This window comes from Marmota monax, unplaced genomic scaffold (genome assembly GCF_021218885.2).
Source record: "Marmota monax isolate L192 unplaced genomic scaffold, Marmota_monax_Labrador192_F-V1.1 WCK01_AAM20220418_F8-fsc00004, whole genome shotgun sequence".
Classification (NCBI taxonomy): Eukaryota; Metazoa; Chordata; class Mammalia; order Rodentia; family Sciuridae; genus Marmota; species Marmota monax.
In genome coordinates, this window is record NW_026692881.1 from 6,884,814 (window position 1) to 6,903,039 (window position 18,226).

Sequence of the window (18,226 nt, forward strand, 5' to 3'; positions counted from 1 at the left end):
GTCTGGAAACAACCTATACAAGAACTAGACTTAGATATTTTGCCAGAAAAGATATCATCTTCATTACAATAGTTAGCAAGAAGAAAACTTTTCACTTGGTGTTACTCATCTGAGGTTTCTATTTAACAAAAATTGGCTGAATCTATACCTGCAAAGAACTAGAATAGGTTACCAGCAAGGTGGTAGATTATTCTGTTTTTTTTTTTTTTTCTTTTTCCTGCAGTGCTAGAGATTAAACCCAGAACTTCGTGTATGCTAATCAAATACTCTATCACTGAGCTACACCCCCAGACCCTGAAAGTATCCTTGATACATGGAAATAAAGATTCTAAATGACCACTGGTGATAAAGTCAATATAGCTCATAAATGGTTCCAAACATTTCATTTTTTTATCAAGTCAAATATTCGAATGAGATGCATATAATTACAGATATATTAAGAGGGCATTTCTATTGGTATAGAATTATCTGGAGCCCTGAAAGAGTATAGTGGGACACAACAGGGTAAATAATATCTCCTCTATTTTCCTCAAGTCCGCAGCCTTCCATTGTATTTACAACATTGGTCATAATCTGGCTGTTTTTTTAGATTCCTCAGCACTTGGCTCAAAGGCCTGCCCCTAATCATTACTTAATAAGCATATATTAAATGGATCAGGGAAAGTTATCACCTCATGGATCACTCCAAGCTGGAAAGTAGCTATTTCATCAGTCAGTCTGGGGACCATAGGCTAACCTGCTTAAAAATTAATCAGAGGTTCATCAACAATATTGACAGCCAAGCCCAGAACCAACATCATGAACACAGACAGAGTCCATCCAGCTGGACAGTTTGAAACTACATCGGGCAGAAAAAGAAAAGCCTATCAAGGCAAATAATCTAAGCATATACAATGTCAATCTGAAAGGAAACTTTGTTATCTCACCTTTCCCCTCAAAATCATTTTCAAATAAAGTGCTAGTAGCAAACATCTCTTCTATACATTTTACTGAGGGATGGATATATTCTGGAGCCTGAGGTCACACAGCCCTGTTTGACTAATAGGAAACAGAGATATTAGTCACTTTCTTAGAGAACTATAGGAAAAAAGATGGGCTCCCAGCTTCAGGTAATGAGTCAAATTGCTACTTTACTTTTCAAATAGGCCATCTGAAATTCAAAACCAGGTGGGAATTAATCAGACTTTGCAGTTTGTTGGTAAACCTGAATTAATTTTGTGGAAGGCTTAAAACAGGCACTTAAGATTTCATCTAAGGAGAAACACTCTTTTTTTTAAAAAATATTTTTTTAGTTATACATGGGCACAATATCTTTATTTTGTTTTTTTCTGTGGTGCTGAGGATCAAACCCAGGGTCTCACATGTGAGAGGCGAGTGCTCTACCGCTGAGCCACAACCCCAGCCCCAAGAAACACTCTTTCTAGGCAGTTTTCTTTATATTAGGAATCACAAACTCAAATACCTAAAGGAGGAAGTAAGAAAATAGAAGCTGAGCATGGTGGCACACCTCTGTAATCCCAGTGACTCAGGAAGCTGAGACAGGAGGATCGAAAGTTCAAAGGCAGCCTCAGCAATTTAGCTAGGCCCTAGGAAACTTAGTGAGACCCTGTCTCAAAACATAAAAAGTGCTGGGGATGTGGTTAAGTGCCTCTGGGTTCAATCTCTAGTACAAAAAAAAAAAAAAAAAAGAATGAGCAAAGCCCTGGTCTACATGGAAGTAACTGAGTAATGGGAACTGTGTCACCAAAACGATCTGCATGTATTTACAAGTCACTTCCAGCTCATTGTTGCTATGTGGTAATGGGCCCCAGTGCTGCCAGATGACCCTATTTTGCAAGAACCAGAAATCCAGATTTTATGTGAAACCTTTTAATATTTAAATGTTGGTGGTAAATTTTATAGTTTTGTTTTCCTATTGCAGACCAACAAAACACACTGCTTTTAGTCCATATCACCAATTTTATATACAGTTGCTATGGCTTGGATGTTGTTTGTTCCCCAGGGATCTATGTGTTGGGAGCATGGTCTCCAGTGTGGTGATGTAGGAGTTGATGGACCCTTTAACAGGTGGGTGCTAAAAAAATAGAGGTGTGGCCTAGTGAGAGGTCTTAGGGTGCTATCCTAAGGAGGGGATACTTAGTCTCCTGGGGTGAGTTCTCATCAGAGCAAGTTGTTATAAAAGACTAAACCTGACCCTTGAGTTTCTCTCCTCTTTCGAAATATGACCCTCTCCATTCATCAGGTGGTGGTCTCCAGAACCTGTGTTTTGCTGTTTGACTTTCAGCCTCCAAAACTGCAGTCTACCTCTTTTCTTTATAAAGTTAGGCTGTCTTAGGTATTTTGTAATGGTAACAAAATACTTACTAATACAAGTGATGCATAGCTTAATGAGGAGTATGCATTCTAAGAAATACCTTGTTAGGTGATTTCATCATGAGCAAACATCATAAAATTATATAAACTAATATAGCTACAACATCCCTAAATGATAAAATCCATGGGACCACTTTCATATATGTGGTCTACTATTGAACAAAATGATCTTAAGAGGTCATAACTGTATATATTCCAATGTTTATCTTTATAATGGGACTTAACTGATGACAAATCTGAAATATCAGATCCAGTAAACATGTAGGTAAAGCTTCTACTAATTTGAACATAACCCTGTAACCAAGATTTGCTGATTTATGTTAACAACCAGCTTCCTGGGGAAAAAAGCCTTGGTTTGTAGCAATTACTAATTTCTGTGGTGTAATTACCCTCACCATGGCCAATTTCAAGCTTCTAACTTGCTGTCACAAACACAGAGTACAGAAGAGATGTCCACCAGTATATAAGTTTGAGAGGGGCTGGCAGGGGTTTTGTTTCTTTTAAGCCAGCAGGAGCAGGCTCCAGCTCCCCACTGCTTGTAACTCTTAGCTCTTTTAGAGAGTTCTGTGAATGCCCAAATTTGTAAGTTAAATTTAAATTACTATCCACAAACTTAAAAACAGCAAACCTGCCCTAAGACTCAAATTCTATGTAAGGAACAGAAGCTAATTGAGAAGTGTATAGATCCCATCTGGAGGACTTTATGAAGGAAGAGACTCTTATTACCTATTATTCAGACAAAATATGTCACTGGGGTCCAGCAGGTTAAGTGACCTACTTAGGATCCCAAAGCTAACAAGAGGAAGAGATAAGGTACAAAACACCTTCAAACTATGATTAGAAACTAACATTGTATAGTTAGTTACAGCAGGCTCTCAAACTTAACATGCAACAGAATCACTAGACGGTTTGTTAAAACACAGGTTGCTGGGCCACTCCCCTAGAATTTCTAATTGCATTTCTAGCCACATTCTAGGTGATACTGATGCTATTGGTGTTGGGACCACAATTTGAGAACGAGTGAGATAGGAGGAGGAGTACCATATTTGGCTGAAGAGCCGAGACTGAGTCCTTTACCAACCCAGGTACAGATATTTAACCAAATTACATACTCTTCCTGATAGCATCTGTCCTAGTTAATGCACAGGGCTGTTTTTAAGAATCAAATGAGATGGTTGTGTGAAGCTGCTTTGGAAAATGTAAAGTACTACATACATGAATTATAATTTCTATACATATGAGAAGTAAAATAACTCAGCTCTTCTAATCTCAAGTTGAAATGCTTTTGGAAGCACCATTTCCAACCTGAAGACAGCATTCAAGAATTTCCTATATGTTAATATTAGAAAAAAACACTGATGCTAACACAGGCTTGATGAGGATATATTTATAAGAGGAACTACTTAGTGCTTTAACTCCATATGTCAAAACTAACTAAATAGTTAAATACACAAATAAATAAATCTGATCAAAAGAGGTTTCATAACTACTTCCTGAGAAAAGTTTGGATGTATCCAAATCTGTTTTATCATTCACCTGTAGTAGAGAACTGAATGACCAAATTGTGCTTCAGAAATGAGTAAAAAACAAAGCTGGATGCTACATTACACTTCCCAAGGTGTTTTGGCTGACATTGGCTCCATAAATCACACTGGAAGTGGCAGAAAAGGTTATCTTACTAAACCAAGAACTATCTGTACATAAAGAAAATAGTTGATTCTGAATTAAAAAAAAAAACTTAGGTTTCCTTTTCACAAAGAAGACCCAACAGAGACCTGAGAGATAGAGATAGAGAGATGAATTTCAAACAGCAAGGGAGAAATATAACAAAACCTCAAGGTGACTTTTCTTCCCAATCTCAAGCATGAAAGGGGCATCTGTGGGTGGTCAAGCCAGGAGGCAATGGTGAACGTCTACCAAACCTTATGGTATAACCTCTTGCAATATCACAAATCAGTCCCTGGATTAGTAATGGGAACCAAGTATAAATGTGCTTGAATGGTCTATTTAAGATTCCACATATCCACAATTAGTCTACTTTCTCCTGATGATTTCTGCACCATTACCAACTTTTCCCTCATAGTTTCTGGCATAAGAACGTTTTTAAAATTGAAAAACATGTGCCAAGCGTTGTGACACTTGCCTATAATCCCAATGACTAGGGAAGCGGAGGCAGTAGGCAGGAGGTAGGAGACAGGAGGATCACGAGTTCAGGCCAGTCTCAGTAACTCAGTGAGACCCTGTCTCAAAATAAAAGATAAAAAGGGCTGGAGATGTAGATGGGTGGCAAAGTGCCCCTGTGTTCGATCCCCAGTCTGCCCCTCCAACAAAATTTAATGTTTTAAAAATTGAAAAACGTGATGAGAGCAATCGGAAAATCCTTTCCTCTATATTAAATTTACATCAACTAAATAAAATTGTTAATCTTATTTATTCAAAGGGTAGATCTTATTTTGCTTAAGTTTTTTCCAACTTCTCATTAATGTTAGCCATGGACTGAACAAAACTCACAATTATCTATTGTAATAAAGAGCTACGTGGGCAGAAGGGATGAATTTTTTCTACAAATACTTTGCTGGGTGTGTGTGTGTGTGTGTGTTACTGTGGATTGAATCCAGAGCCTCATAAATGCAAGATAATCACTATACCACTGACCACATCACAGCCCTTTTTACTTTGAGACAGGGTCTTGCTAAATTGCTGAGGCTGGCCAGGAACAGAATCCTCCTCCCTGGGCCTCCTGAGTAGCTAGGATTGCAGAGGTGCCCCACTGTATCCCTCACACTTTTTTTTCTTGAGAATAATCTTGTTGAGATTAGGAAGTATGATGGTAGATAAAAATGTTAGAATTGGTAAATAAAATAGTCTTCTAGGTTTTTTAAAAAACAAAACCTATAGAGACAGACAGTGGGAATAAACACAAAATTAACCGAAATATACAATGTTCGGTCCACAACCATGCAGAATTCCCTACCTGGAGGACCGTTTTTTAAAATAGTGGGATTCCTCATTGGATTATCAAATGTTTTAGACCATTTGAAGTTAGATTAAGTTTTTCTATTGTGTTCAATTTTGGTAAATCATTACTTTTGAAAACTAATTTTAGCCAGTTAGAAGTTTGCTTGTGACAGTGATTTTAAAATGTTAAAAAAAAGAAAGAAACTCTTTTTAAATGTTAAAAAAAAGGAAGCTAATAAAGGAAAGAAAAGGAAGAACCAAATGCAGCTTTGTCCAGTTTAAAATATCCAACACAGGACTCTTTTTTATACATTTAAATTATATGAAGAATAATTACATTACCTAAGGATTTAAATATACTTACTATCAACAACAAGGATATAGTAATCATACCTGACAATTGCTAAACCATTAGTCTGCTGAACTAGGATACTACGGATTGAACCCAGCCTCTGTGCATTGTAGATAAACATACTATATCCCCAGTCTTGCTAAACATCTTTTATTTAGCTCTAATTACTCAGATGAATTTTTAAAATTCCTATCTGCAAAATTTTATTATACACCAAACAATGATTTTGTACAACAGGACTTTACAGGTATGCGTATGCACTGCCTTATTATTTGTCAAATTGTTTAATATATACAGAAGTATATATTGATCCTGTCCAACTTAGCGAGTATGTTTATACTGGGGATGTGGCTCAGTAGTAGAGCACTTGCTTAGCATTCAAGAAGGCCTGGCTTCCATTGTTGACACTGCAAGAAAATAAAAAATTTAAAAATAAGCATCTTCGGTTTTCCATCCTGGAAAGAAGGTGAATATGACAACTAAGTACCTTAGCACTCATTTCTCTATCTGCTCAAAATGCTGTTCCCTAGATATCTGCCTGGCTTGCTCTATTACTTCTTCATATTTCTGTTATGTCTTCACAGGACTCCATATCCTTCTGCCTTATTTCTCCCTTCATAGTACTTACTACCATTTGATATATTCTATATTCGTCTGTTTAATTATTGACTCCTTACTCCACCAGAATATAAGTTTGAGAGGAGCTGGCAGGGGTTTTGTTTTTCTCAGAATAGTACTTGGCATGTAGAAGAAGCACGATAAGTTACTTGTTGAATGAGTGAATGCTTAGGAAAGAGGATGGTAAAATCTATTTGTCCTCATAAACTTTGGAAGAATCTGGGCACATCACTTAGTGCATTGTCAAACAGGCTACGGGAAGACATCTGTCTTTCAATTGTGTCTTCATTTAGCCAGGACTGACTGAGTGTGGAAACAGAAGGCAGCCCATGGAATTTTCTTTTAGGTGTATTCCCAGCCTGGCCATGCTATTTAGCAAATACTCCAGATTTGCTCCCTGCTCCAGACTATTCATTTGGCTCCAAAAGCTTCCCTGAAGGAGGATGTGACCTTTTTCAGCTAAGAACCTTGAGAAACACATCTGTTCACAGCCAATATGTATTGAGCAACTTTCTCCCAGGACATACATTACCCTCAAGGAGGGAGGGAGGCATTGATAGAGGTTGCATAAGTCTACCAGGTCACTTTGGTTCACTTGAGGCTTTCTTATGGAGAGGGAAGATGGCGTGCCCTTGAGCAACCTAGGAGCTCATAGCACTTCCACCCACTTCTGAATCAGAATGGAGCCAAAGCCCCAGATGTCACCTAGAAGGCACAACTCTACTAGAGCCCCTTAAATGCCCATTAAGCTTTAGTTTCCTCATCCACATAAGTCTCTCTCATCTCCAGGTCACTTAACAAGAATGCTATACTTCCTTCTCTCCAGAGGTCCCTTTTAATTCTGTCATTCTAGAAACCCTCCCTCCCCTCTTTACCTTACTGCCTTTTTACAGATGTTGAAACTGAGACCCACAGGTAGGACACATCTCACCCAAGTCACCCAGCTGATTAAATGCAGAAGCAGGACTTTTTCCATTATGGACTCAATGCTTTTTCCATTATGGACTCAAATTTAGTTCTCATGTCAATGGACCTTAACCTTTTAAGTTTTCAAACTGTTTAGTCGTTAAGCCCCTTAAGAGGGAAAGATTTCATAGGTCATTTAAGTAAGCAGTGGTATTGAACATTACTGCTGGATAAGAAGTAAAAGTGTTACTTTTGAAGATATAAATAAAATTTTCATTTTTAGCCTTATTAAATACTATGAATAATGTCTTCAGGATTCACTAATGACAGACTTTATAGCAAGACTAGATTATATTAGTTCCATGACAAAATATGGTGGTTTGCACTACAGGTTTTGAGAAAATGTATTCTACAACTTCCCTCACTGATTTTTCAATATGATAAGATTAACTAAGCCTTTCTTTTTGTTCAATCCATTTTGTTTATCTAGTTCCCTTTATTTTCCAATATATCTCCACATCTACTATTGAACTTTGTTCTCACTTTACTCTGTGAGATGAGGCTAAACAATACAGCGACCATTGACTTGACAAGAAGGGGAAATTGGAAATGTGGAGGTTAAGGAATTACTAAATAAATAAAAACTCTGGACTCCATGTTTCTTGTCTATAGCTTACTTTTAGCCACATCTGTCAAATTTAAATGACAGGTGCAGAGAAGGTACGTACTGCCTGTTGGGATACGACAGCATCATTCCTATGACGCAGAACTATAAGTCTTGAATAATATTCATTAATGAAGGAATTAACCTATAAACAATATTAATATAGCAACTTTTTTAAATAGCAACTTTATATATTATATAATGCTTATATAATATAAACAATAATATAATTCTCATAATTATAGAAAAATATAAAGATTTCACTTTTATTTGTGAGCAAAACTTCTGAATAACATTCATATAACAACAACAACAACAACAACAAAAGACACTTATATTGGGCTGGGGTTGTAGCTCAGTGGTAGAGTGCTTTCCTAGCACGCATGAGGCCTTGGGTTCGATCCTCAGTACCACATAAAGATAAATAAATAAAATAAAAGTATTGTGTCCATCTACAACTAAAAAAAAAAGACATTTATAAAACAAATAGGCAGAAAAAATAATAATTTTACTATGACTTATAGAAAGCCTTCCTGTGAGCTTCAGTTTATACATCTATAACACTGGTATTATGATTATGTAGTAAGAGTCTGTGGAAAATTCTGACATATGTATTTCAGAGGGGAATTTCTATCACCTTGTCTTTAGAATTCCCATACAACAGTAATAGTAACAGAAGAGATGATGACTAACATATATTAAGCATGTACTGTCAGGTACATATTATCTCATTTAATCCTTCTTGTAACAACTCTGTGAGGTGAAGGCACAGATTATGAAGTAAATTTGTCCGAGTTCCAAGGTTAGCAGTCTAGTTCTTAGGCACAAAATGTCACGACTGGACAAGCTTAGTTATTTTAACAAGGACAAGCACCACCTACCATTCTGAAGTCCTCTTCAAACTTGAAGGCCCCGCCTCCTGTGGCACAGAGAGTGGTGTGGAGGCTGGAGAAGTTCTTCTCGCTGCCCATCTGAATGAACCTGTGCATGGCACAGCTGGGGAAGCGGATGAAGTGCAGGTTCCCTTTGCGCCCACACATGGTCAGGTTTTTCAGCTCCAGGTGGACGTCTCGGATCCCAGTTTTCCCATAAGCAGTATTAGAAGTCAAATACTTCCGGATGCTCTTCAGGTTCTCCACTTCCTCTTGTTCCTCTTCGGCTGTAATATCCTTTGGTTCAAAGTAGACCAACTTAACCAGAGTTCCACCAATATCCATGCCGAACCATGGGAATGCTAGAAGACAAAGAGTCCTGCTGAATCCTATACATGAGAAAATTTTCAGTTTTTGAATATTTAATAAGAGAATGCATTTAACATTTGATTTTCTTGAATTTGACTATATGTGCCTAAAAAGGGGCATCAAGAGGAATTCACAATTGCAGAGGTATTCACGACTTCCCACACTCCACTAAGTGAGCAGGCTTTAGAATCAAGTGAGATGAGAAATAGGATTCTGGAGTTCCCTAAGACAATTTCAGTTGGGCTTCTTGGGGCTTGAGTATCTCGCCAAACTGAATGCTATTTCAATATTTAGTGATTTTTTTTTTTTTTTGCACAGGGCTCTCAAATGTTATTTTATTAGAATTTTAGCCGAAGAAATTGATGTATTCCAATCTCAGAAGAGGAACTGATTTTGCTGGGTGTATCAAGAGAGGGAACATTGGTTTTTAATCCACATGGTGCCTTCATAGAGCACTTTTTAATGATTCATGTTTTGCATCCTGTAAAGACGTAACTCCACAATATACAGGAAGAAGGGGGAGAGAAAGCACACTATGAGAGATGATGGGCAGAGATCATCTGTAGGGTGACAGAATTCTTTTTTTTTTTAATTTTTTTTTTAGTTGTAGATGGACACAATACCATTATTTTTATCTGGTGCTGAGGACTGAACCCAATGCCTTCCACATGCAAAGTGAGCACTCTACCACTGAGCTACAACCCTAGCTCCAGTGGCCGAATTCTAAGAACAGCTTATGTTACATTTGATTTCTTTCTGCATTAGGCAGGGATGCTTTCTTCATTCCAAATAGTCTGCCCAGAAATTCTTAAGCCAAATGTGTCCGAATCACCTGGGAAAGCTTATAATATTCCATATCTGGTCTCCTCTCCCACAGATGCTAATTTAATTCAGCCATTGGTCCCAGGCATAAGAATATTTTTAAAATTCCCCAGTCATTCCAGTTGCAGAGTGGGAACTACTAAACCAGAAAAACCTTGGCCACTGACGGCCAGGTTCACATATAACCACATTTCCTGCCCAGATTGAAACAGAAAGGCATGCCTCTAGATGTATGAAAACTTAACCTACTTGAGATGTTTATCTGAGAGTAAATGAATCTCCATCACAATTATGTTTACTGCTGTTAAGAGAAAGGGCTGAGCTGCCTGAATAGGCTGATTTTAGTTAGAGACATTCTGGAAAATTAGTGCTATGCTGTCCAATGCTCTGCAGTGAACACAGAGCAAACCCAAATGGGAATCCAAGTGTTGGAGTCTCCCTTTTCATGTCCCTCAACAGAATCCATTAGCTAAACCTGAACTGTGATACTGAACCTGAATTTAAAGACTCAGTGAGTCTCGGGCTTCTTTCAAAATTTCCTTCATTTCAACCTTAGGGAACATCTATCCATATGAGCCCTTGTCAAATTGTGCACATTACAACTGCCAAATTGTGCATAACACATGGTAAGAAATAGGGCCTATACAAGGTCTTTTTTTCTAGGCTTCCCTGTTTCCCAGCTCTCTATTCAAGCAGGTTCAGGAAGATTATGTAGGGGAAACCATCCCTGCAAATAAAATCTCCCCTGTGCCTCACTGTTGCTATTTTAGTTATGATCCAAGCCAGCTGCACCATCCTTGGTGAGCAGTAACTCTAATATTATGGAGAAACAAAATTCCAAGTCCCTAAAAAATTAGGAGCAACAAATTCCACTGACAGGACCAGGTTAACAAATGTCAGAAGTTTCTAAAGCAAATCCTGCATGGCTCACAGTAGGTCAAGAAACTTGCTTGTCCTAGTAGGAGATAATAGAAAACTGGAAATAGTACATTCCCATTAGTCATTTCAGCTCACAGATGAAGTTTGTTGCTCCATTCTCTAAAATTCATCATCAATGTGACTCAGAATAGGAGCAGCATCATGTTATAAGTCTTGAAATTCAGAACAACTGCATTTCAGGAGTAACAGCCAGAACCAGCTCACTGGAATGTCTTCCACCTCTTTGGATCTTAATTTCCTTATCTATGAAGGGAATGCATTGCATTAGAATGGCCTCCAGTTTCTTCCCTGCTACAAAATTTCTGTAAATTTTTTAAGAGATGCAAAAGAAAATCACAAGCACTCCCAATCATAAAGGCTACCCAGAGGCTGGACACAGTGGTATGTGCCTATGATCCCAGGAGCTTAGGGAGGCCCTAAGCAACTTGTTGAGATCCTGCCTCAAAAAAATTTTTAAAGGGCTGGGGATATGGTTCAGTGGTTAAACGCTCTTGGATTTAATCCCTGGTACTAAAAATTAATTAATTAATCAATCAATTAAAAGTTAACTAGAGTCTTTCTCAGCAGGGACAATGGAGACGTTCTATTGAATATTAACAGGTACCTAGGCTATGCACCCAGCACTGCAGCTGTAATCCATTCTTATCAGAGCAGGAAAGACACTTGCTACTTGGACAGAATGGGAGAAGGGTTTTCTCCAATATTTCTAAGATAACCATTTTGGAAAAATTCTGGCAATATTAACTAAAATTAAAAGTGCACATATTTTTGTAATCAAACTAACCCCCTTTCCTAGGCCATATTAAAACAACAACAACAACAACAACAACAAAACATTTCAGGAATTAAATGTAAGGATGTTCAAATATTAAGTATAAGAGCTGTCAAATTACCAAAGACAAAACAAACCCGAAACAAAAGGTATGGTCATTACCAATAAAATGTATGACTTCTAAACTGTGGGATATTAGGCAACTGTTAGAACAATGAGCAAAATCTGTTCCGCTACTGGAAAAGATTCCCCCAATTTTCCACTAATGAGAAATGCAAGAGATGCCTGGACGAGGTATATGTTTGTATATGTGCGTGTTTTTCATTTGGTTTGACAAAAAAAAAAAAAAAAGGAGGGGAGAGAGAGGAAGGAGGAGGAAAAGGAGGAAAGAAGGACGATTCTTGGATGTTGATTATATGAGTCTCCAGAAAGTCTCTAGAAGGTCCCCAAGTTAGTAATGTGGACAGAGAGTTCAAGTTGTTAATGTGGACAGGGAATAGCAGGCTGTGAGTGTGGAAGCTAGAGATCCCGGGGAGAGGAGGGGGAAATTCTATACTGTCATACAAGCAGAAATTTTAAAAAGAAAAAGAAAAAACCAGTAATAATGTAAAACAGAAGATATCTCAGCACTGTATAGACAAACCAAGCTATGTAAAACCTATATAAATCATCTAGTTCTACATCAGAAACCCAGTATTCCTCCAAGAGGAAGAGCCCTCACATACTCTTTTATTTGGTTGCCTCTTGCTAAGTACAGCAACTAAAAAGAGGACTCACTCTTAAAAATACTGCAGTGGAAATCTAAACATTTTATAACTTACTTAGAACCCGGTTTCTTCTTCCTGCTTCACCGCCTGATCATTTTTGAGCCATTTCAAAGCATCTACTGGCAATGTAGAGAGGGGTGTGGAATTTTAAAAATTCAATTCAATATACATCAGCAGTCTAAGTTAAGGTAAGAGGGAACAAGGATTGGAATTCTTGTGTTAGTTTAAGTGGCACCAGAAATCACAAATTTTAGGGGATGAGGGATGTAGCTTAGTGCTCAGTGATAGAGCACTTGCCTATCATGTGTGAGGCCCTAGATTCAATCTCCAGCACTGAAAATGAAGAAAAAAAGAAAGCAAGAAAGGAAGAAACTGCTTTTCTTAACTTATGTTCATTCATTCACCCCCAGTACTGGGGATTAAACCTAGAGCCTCCCACATGGCAAGCAAGTGCTCTACCACTTAGCTCCATCTCCAGTCGTTTTTCTTTTCTTTTTCTTTTGAGCCAGAGTCTTGTTAGGTTACAGAGGATGTCCTTGAACTTGTGACCCTCCTGCCTCAGCCTTCTGAGGGGCTTGCATCATCATGCCTGGTTACCTAAGTTCATTTCTTACTTTCATGAAAAATATAAATGCTCTTCTACTCACATCATAATGTTTTTTCAGGTCACTGTCATATTTACATGTATAGTTATATTATCTTCCTGATATCATGATCTGCCTAATTAGAAGAGAAAGGGGAGGAAGAACATCTGAGCTCTTCCATCCATGATTCATGCTTGTTACAAACCCCAGGATATCCAGAGGCTTTGATCAATTCAGCTGAGCTACAGATAAGAGGCGCCTGTTCTTTTTGCCAGAAGGGATGCTGTTTCTAGACACAGAATGCTGATAATCACCCCTTACTCTTCCTTCCTAAACCAGATGTCATTTCTTTGCTTAATTTCCTGAATATTCATCAACAATATTCAGCAGGAAACCAGATTGAAACTTCACAAGACTTCCAGAAACAAGAGTTGAACAAAAATTACGGGAGCTCATTGTTTTGTAGTAAGCTCCTGCACTAGGATCCAAGAGATCAGGTTAAAACAACATGGACAGATCCTGGGCTTAAACATGATCGTGTGCCTGAGGAACTTCCGCAAGCTATGGCCTAAACATGGAGGACTGAGGAACTTCCGGATCTTAGAGCCTAAACATGGATGCTTGAGGAACTTCCGGATCTGGGGGCCTAAAAATGGACGTGCACCTGAGGAACTTCCGGATCCAGGGGCTTAAACATGGACATGCGCCTGAGGAACTTCCGGATGCTACAGCCTAAACATGGAGGACTGAGGAACTTCTGGATCCTAGAGCCTAAATATGGACACGCACCTGAGGAACTTCTGACCCCGGGGGCCTAAACATGGATGCCTGAGGAACTTCCGGATCCAGGGGCCTAAACATGGATGTGCACCTGACAAACTTCCGGATCCTGGGGCTTAAACATGGACGTGTGCCTGAGGAACTTCTGGATACAGGGTCCTAAACATGGATGTGCACCTGAAGAACTTCTGGATCTGGGGGCCTAAACATGGACGCCTGAAGCACTTCTGGATCCAGGGTATTAAACATGGAAGTGCACCTGAGGAATTTCCAGATGCTACGGCCTAAACATGGACACCTGAGGCACTTCCGGATCTGAGGGCCCAAAGATGGATGTGTACCTGAGGAACTTCCGGATCCAGGGGCCTAAACATGGACGCCTGAGGAACTTCCGAATCCTAGAGTCTCAACATGGATGTGCACCAAAGGAACTTCCGGGATTCTAGAGCCTAAACATGGACCCTAAACATGGCCCCTGAGGAACTTCCGGATCTGGGGGCCTAAACATGGAGGACTGAGGAACTTCCGGATCTGAGAGCCCAAAGATGGACGTGCACCTGAGAAACTTCCGGATCTGGGGGCCTAAACATGGATGCCTGAGGCAGTTCTGGATCCCAGAGACTAAACATAGATGCCTGAGGAACTTCTGGACCCGGGGCTTAAACATGGACGTGCACCCGAGGAACTTCCGGATCCGGGGGCTTAAATAGGGACGTGCACCTGAGGAACCTCCAAATCCGTGGGCCTAAACATGGACACCTGAGGAACTTCTGGATCCTAGAGCCTAAACATGGACGTGCACCTGAGGCACTTCTGGATGCTAAGGCCTAAACATGGACATGTGCCCGAGGAACTTCCAGATGCTACAGCCTAAACATGGATGTGCACCCAAGGAACTTCCAGATCTGGGGGCCTAAACATGGACGTGTCCCTGGAACTTCTGGGTCCTTGTGCCTATAAAGGGCAGGGTGTGACTCTCAGAAGGGATGTGGCCGATGAAGGGGAGACGAGTATGGGGCCTGTTGGGAGGCAGACTGAGCTGCCGCACCCTGAACTTGAATGTGACGGTGGCCTCACTTCCTGGCCTTCCCCTGGGTGTCACTTCCTCCCCTTCCAGGTGGTGCCGGGGAGGAAGTGAGACCAGGCGCAGGGGCCAAACCCTGAGGAGGGACACCGTCTTTCTCCTCACTTAGCCAGGCGCCCTGTCTGGCTGGGAATGGAGACATCTTGAGACACTGGCTGCCTCCTGCATCCCTGCCCCAGGACCTCAGGGACCACAGGCGGGGACAGTCGTTGATTCTCCCCTGGCCTCTGACCTTCAGCTCCAGGGTCTGCCCAGGGAAAGCTCTGTCTCCCAGAGGGTCAGGGAGCCCCTGTGACTTGCTGCTCCTTACCCACCATCATCCTGAGCGAGAACAGGTCAGGACACCAGACGCTACTGAGAATGACATCTCCTAGATGGGCGGCTAGGGACTTTGCCTCTGTCCCCAGGCCTCAGACACCGGACGTCCCCCCACCCCAGAGACAGAAAATAACCCCACACTGCCCAAGACTTATTTTTAAGCTTTGGATTCTGAAATTTTCCTGCTGCCACCTTCTTTGTGAAGCCAGTTTTTCAACAGAGACAATATTCCAGGGGAAAAAAAAAACCAAGCATGGAGTCAATCAAACCAAGCTGACATATCTGGTCCTCCAAGAGAAATCTGGATTGGAAGGAGAATAGCCATTCTCAACTGGCGAAATAATGAAGTTCCCTTGTCCTTATTTTGTGTAAGCAAAATAAATAATCTGATGTTAATGATCAAATTATTTTTGATGAGTGCTTGGCTCATAGGAAAACTGATTCTGTTTTATGGAATGAAGTGTTACCTGATTTTAAAATTTAAAATAAAGCCAATTTGGATTGTTAAATTACACTGTCATAATACTGTTCTTTGATAGCAGAAATAAATAAACCTTTTAAAAAAAATACTGAGATTTGGGTGTCATCTGTCAGTGTAATAGAGGAACCTCTCTGTTCTCACACTTGAAGACTTGAAGTGGAGTGTGGCCACGGCTTAAGTCAGGCAGCAAGGAGTGTGTGGCGGGGTAGATTTTGGAGACTGCTGTAACATTTGGTAAAACAATTGTCTTTGATAACTTAGGTGGCAGGTAGTGTACCTAAAGAATTAGCATATTCAATGAAAGAATTTGAAAGTCAAATATTAGTGGCTATTATTGGCCACTATTGGCTGCATTTCAAAAGTTGAGAGAGAATTAGCTCAGAAATAACTGACTGGTTTACAAACAAAGAGCAAAAGGCCTAATATCCATCAAGTCAGACTTGCAGGGTCGGAAAAAGTGCTACTTGTCTTTCCCAACAGATAAAACAATAACAACAACAACAACAAAAAAAAAAAATGGAGAAAGCCTTTGAGTGAAAGTCAATTAGCATTTAACACAGCTTTTACACTTTCATTCTGAAGGGCCAGAATCGGCTCTCAAACCCACTGTAAACCCTCTGAAAGGGTTAAGGTGTCTCCAAGTAAAAAGGCAGTTAAGGTTGTGGCTTCTCAGTTCAGTCTGAGAAACTAAAGGTGTAGCTCACCCCACAAAGCCAAACTGGTTCAAAGTATCATCCATTAAGTCAACAAGGAAAGGCATGGAAGCAAAAACACAAAGGCATACCGCAAATACCAGGAGAATACCTAGAAAAGAATCCATGGCTTCGCTATAGGCATGTGGAAATAACGGGGAACCAAATAGACAAGATACCTACTTCCTTTGGAAAAGTCTGCCCTGCCAAGGAAACCTTGAGCCAGAGTCTAAAAATGCAGGGAGAACTGTTCAAGACCCAAAAGAACTCTAGAGCCCCGATACTCTAAATTAGGAAGCAGGAGAGAAAGCTGCTTAGCCTCTAAGAAGAGCATACCTTTGGGGTTCACTTGCCATCTAAAGACAAAATTACATACATTTGGTTTTATTTTCTATCTCCCCACCCCTTGGGAATCAAACCCAAGGGCCTCAGACATACTAAGCACACATTCTATCCCCAGCCTGATTTTATTTTCTATTCTAGAATTGAACAACACTGTTCACAAAATAGAATAAGTGTCCCTGCTGGGTGCAGTAGCCCATGACTATAATCCCAGAGACTCAAGAGGCTAAGGCAGGAGGATCACAAGTTTAAGGCCAGCCTCAGCAACTTAAGGAGACCCTGTCTCAAAAATAAACAAATAAATAAATAAAAACAACAACACAGAAAGTGGTGGGGATGCAGCTTGGTGGTAAAGTGTCCCTGAGTTCAATCCCTAATACCAAAACAAAATAATAAGTGTTTAAGTGGTCTGAGCAAATGAATTTGGATTTATAGACAGAGAAGCCAAAAAAAGCAAGAACAAAAAGTTGATTGTGCACTTCAAAGTTACTTTCCTTTTGCAAGGCAGGGACAGGGAGATAGAACAATAGAAAAATAACAGTTTAACATCAGGTTACTTCTGGTTATTTCTTTTGTGTAAGGACAAAGGCAGAGGAACTTCATTATTATGCCTATTAAAATTGGCCTATTTGAGAAATTGGGCTGTTTGTTATCTCTCTAATCTTGATATCTTACAAAGCAATATAAAATTGCTTAGTTTCAGCTTGGTGATATCAAAGTGTTGTGTAATTCCATTTTGATTGTTAGCTGGGTCTGTTAGGGCTCAGTGTAGAGCTGAGTCCAAAATAATGACCTTCCCTAATTTTTATTGAACAGATTTGATCAAGTAGGCTATTGGAAAAGGACAGACCTCCCAGAGTGGAGTTAAAGGCTGAAGAAAGAATGGACTGGGAGGCCCTCCCAGGGAGACTTGGGGTCCCAAAGCAACATTCTTTACCTACAAAAGAAAAAAAGGAACACAGAGGGATGGATTCCAGAACTGCTTTAGCATTTTAGAATGAGGACCAGTGACTGCTTGGTATCTCCCATTCACCACTTTCTGAATGGCAGTATATTATGGTTTGGATCTGGAATGTCCCTCAAAGACTCATATGTTGAAGGATTTGTCTTCAATGCAGCAATGCTCAGAGATAGGGCTTTGGGGAGATGATCAGATCATGAGGGTTCTGATTTCAACAATAATCCATTGATGCATTCATAATTAAATGGACTACTGAGAGGTGGTAGAAACTGTAAGAGGTGGGGCCTACTTGGAGTAAGTAGGTCACTGGGGGTATGTCCTAGAAGGGAATATCTTGTCCTAGACACCTAAGAGAGTCCTGGACTCTCCCTCTCCTTTGCTTTCTGGCCACCAGGAGGTGAGTAGCACTGCTAGACCACACCCTCTCCACCAAGGTGTTCTGCCTTATCACACAGGCCAATAGCAATGAAGCTAGCCGACCATGGACTAAAACCTTTGAAACTTTGAGCCCAAATAAATCTTTTTTACTTCTATGTTGCTTTTCTCAGGTAGTTTGTCATAATGACAAAAGC

General features: G+C 40.0%; 1 protein-coding gene across 3 annotated transcripts in view; it reads right to left on the reverse strand.

Moving 5' to 3' along the window:
• The window catches only part of Pank1 (pantothenate kinase 1), a 66,245-nt gene that overhangs the window by 20,756 nt on the left and 27,263 nt on the right, over window positions 1-18,226 (reverse strand). For 2 of the 3 annotated variants that reach the window (XM_046449738.1, XM_046449739.2), the window contains exon 2: window positions 8,753-9,105. In XM_046449738.1, coding sequence (XP_046305694.1) covers window positions 8,753-9,105 — 353 coding nt within the window. Of the gene's footprint in view, window positions 1-8,752; window positions 9,133-18,226 lie in introns of all 3 variants that reach the window. The other variant, XM_058581075.1, reaches the window with a different exon arrangement.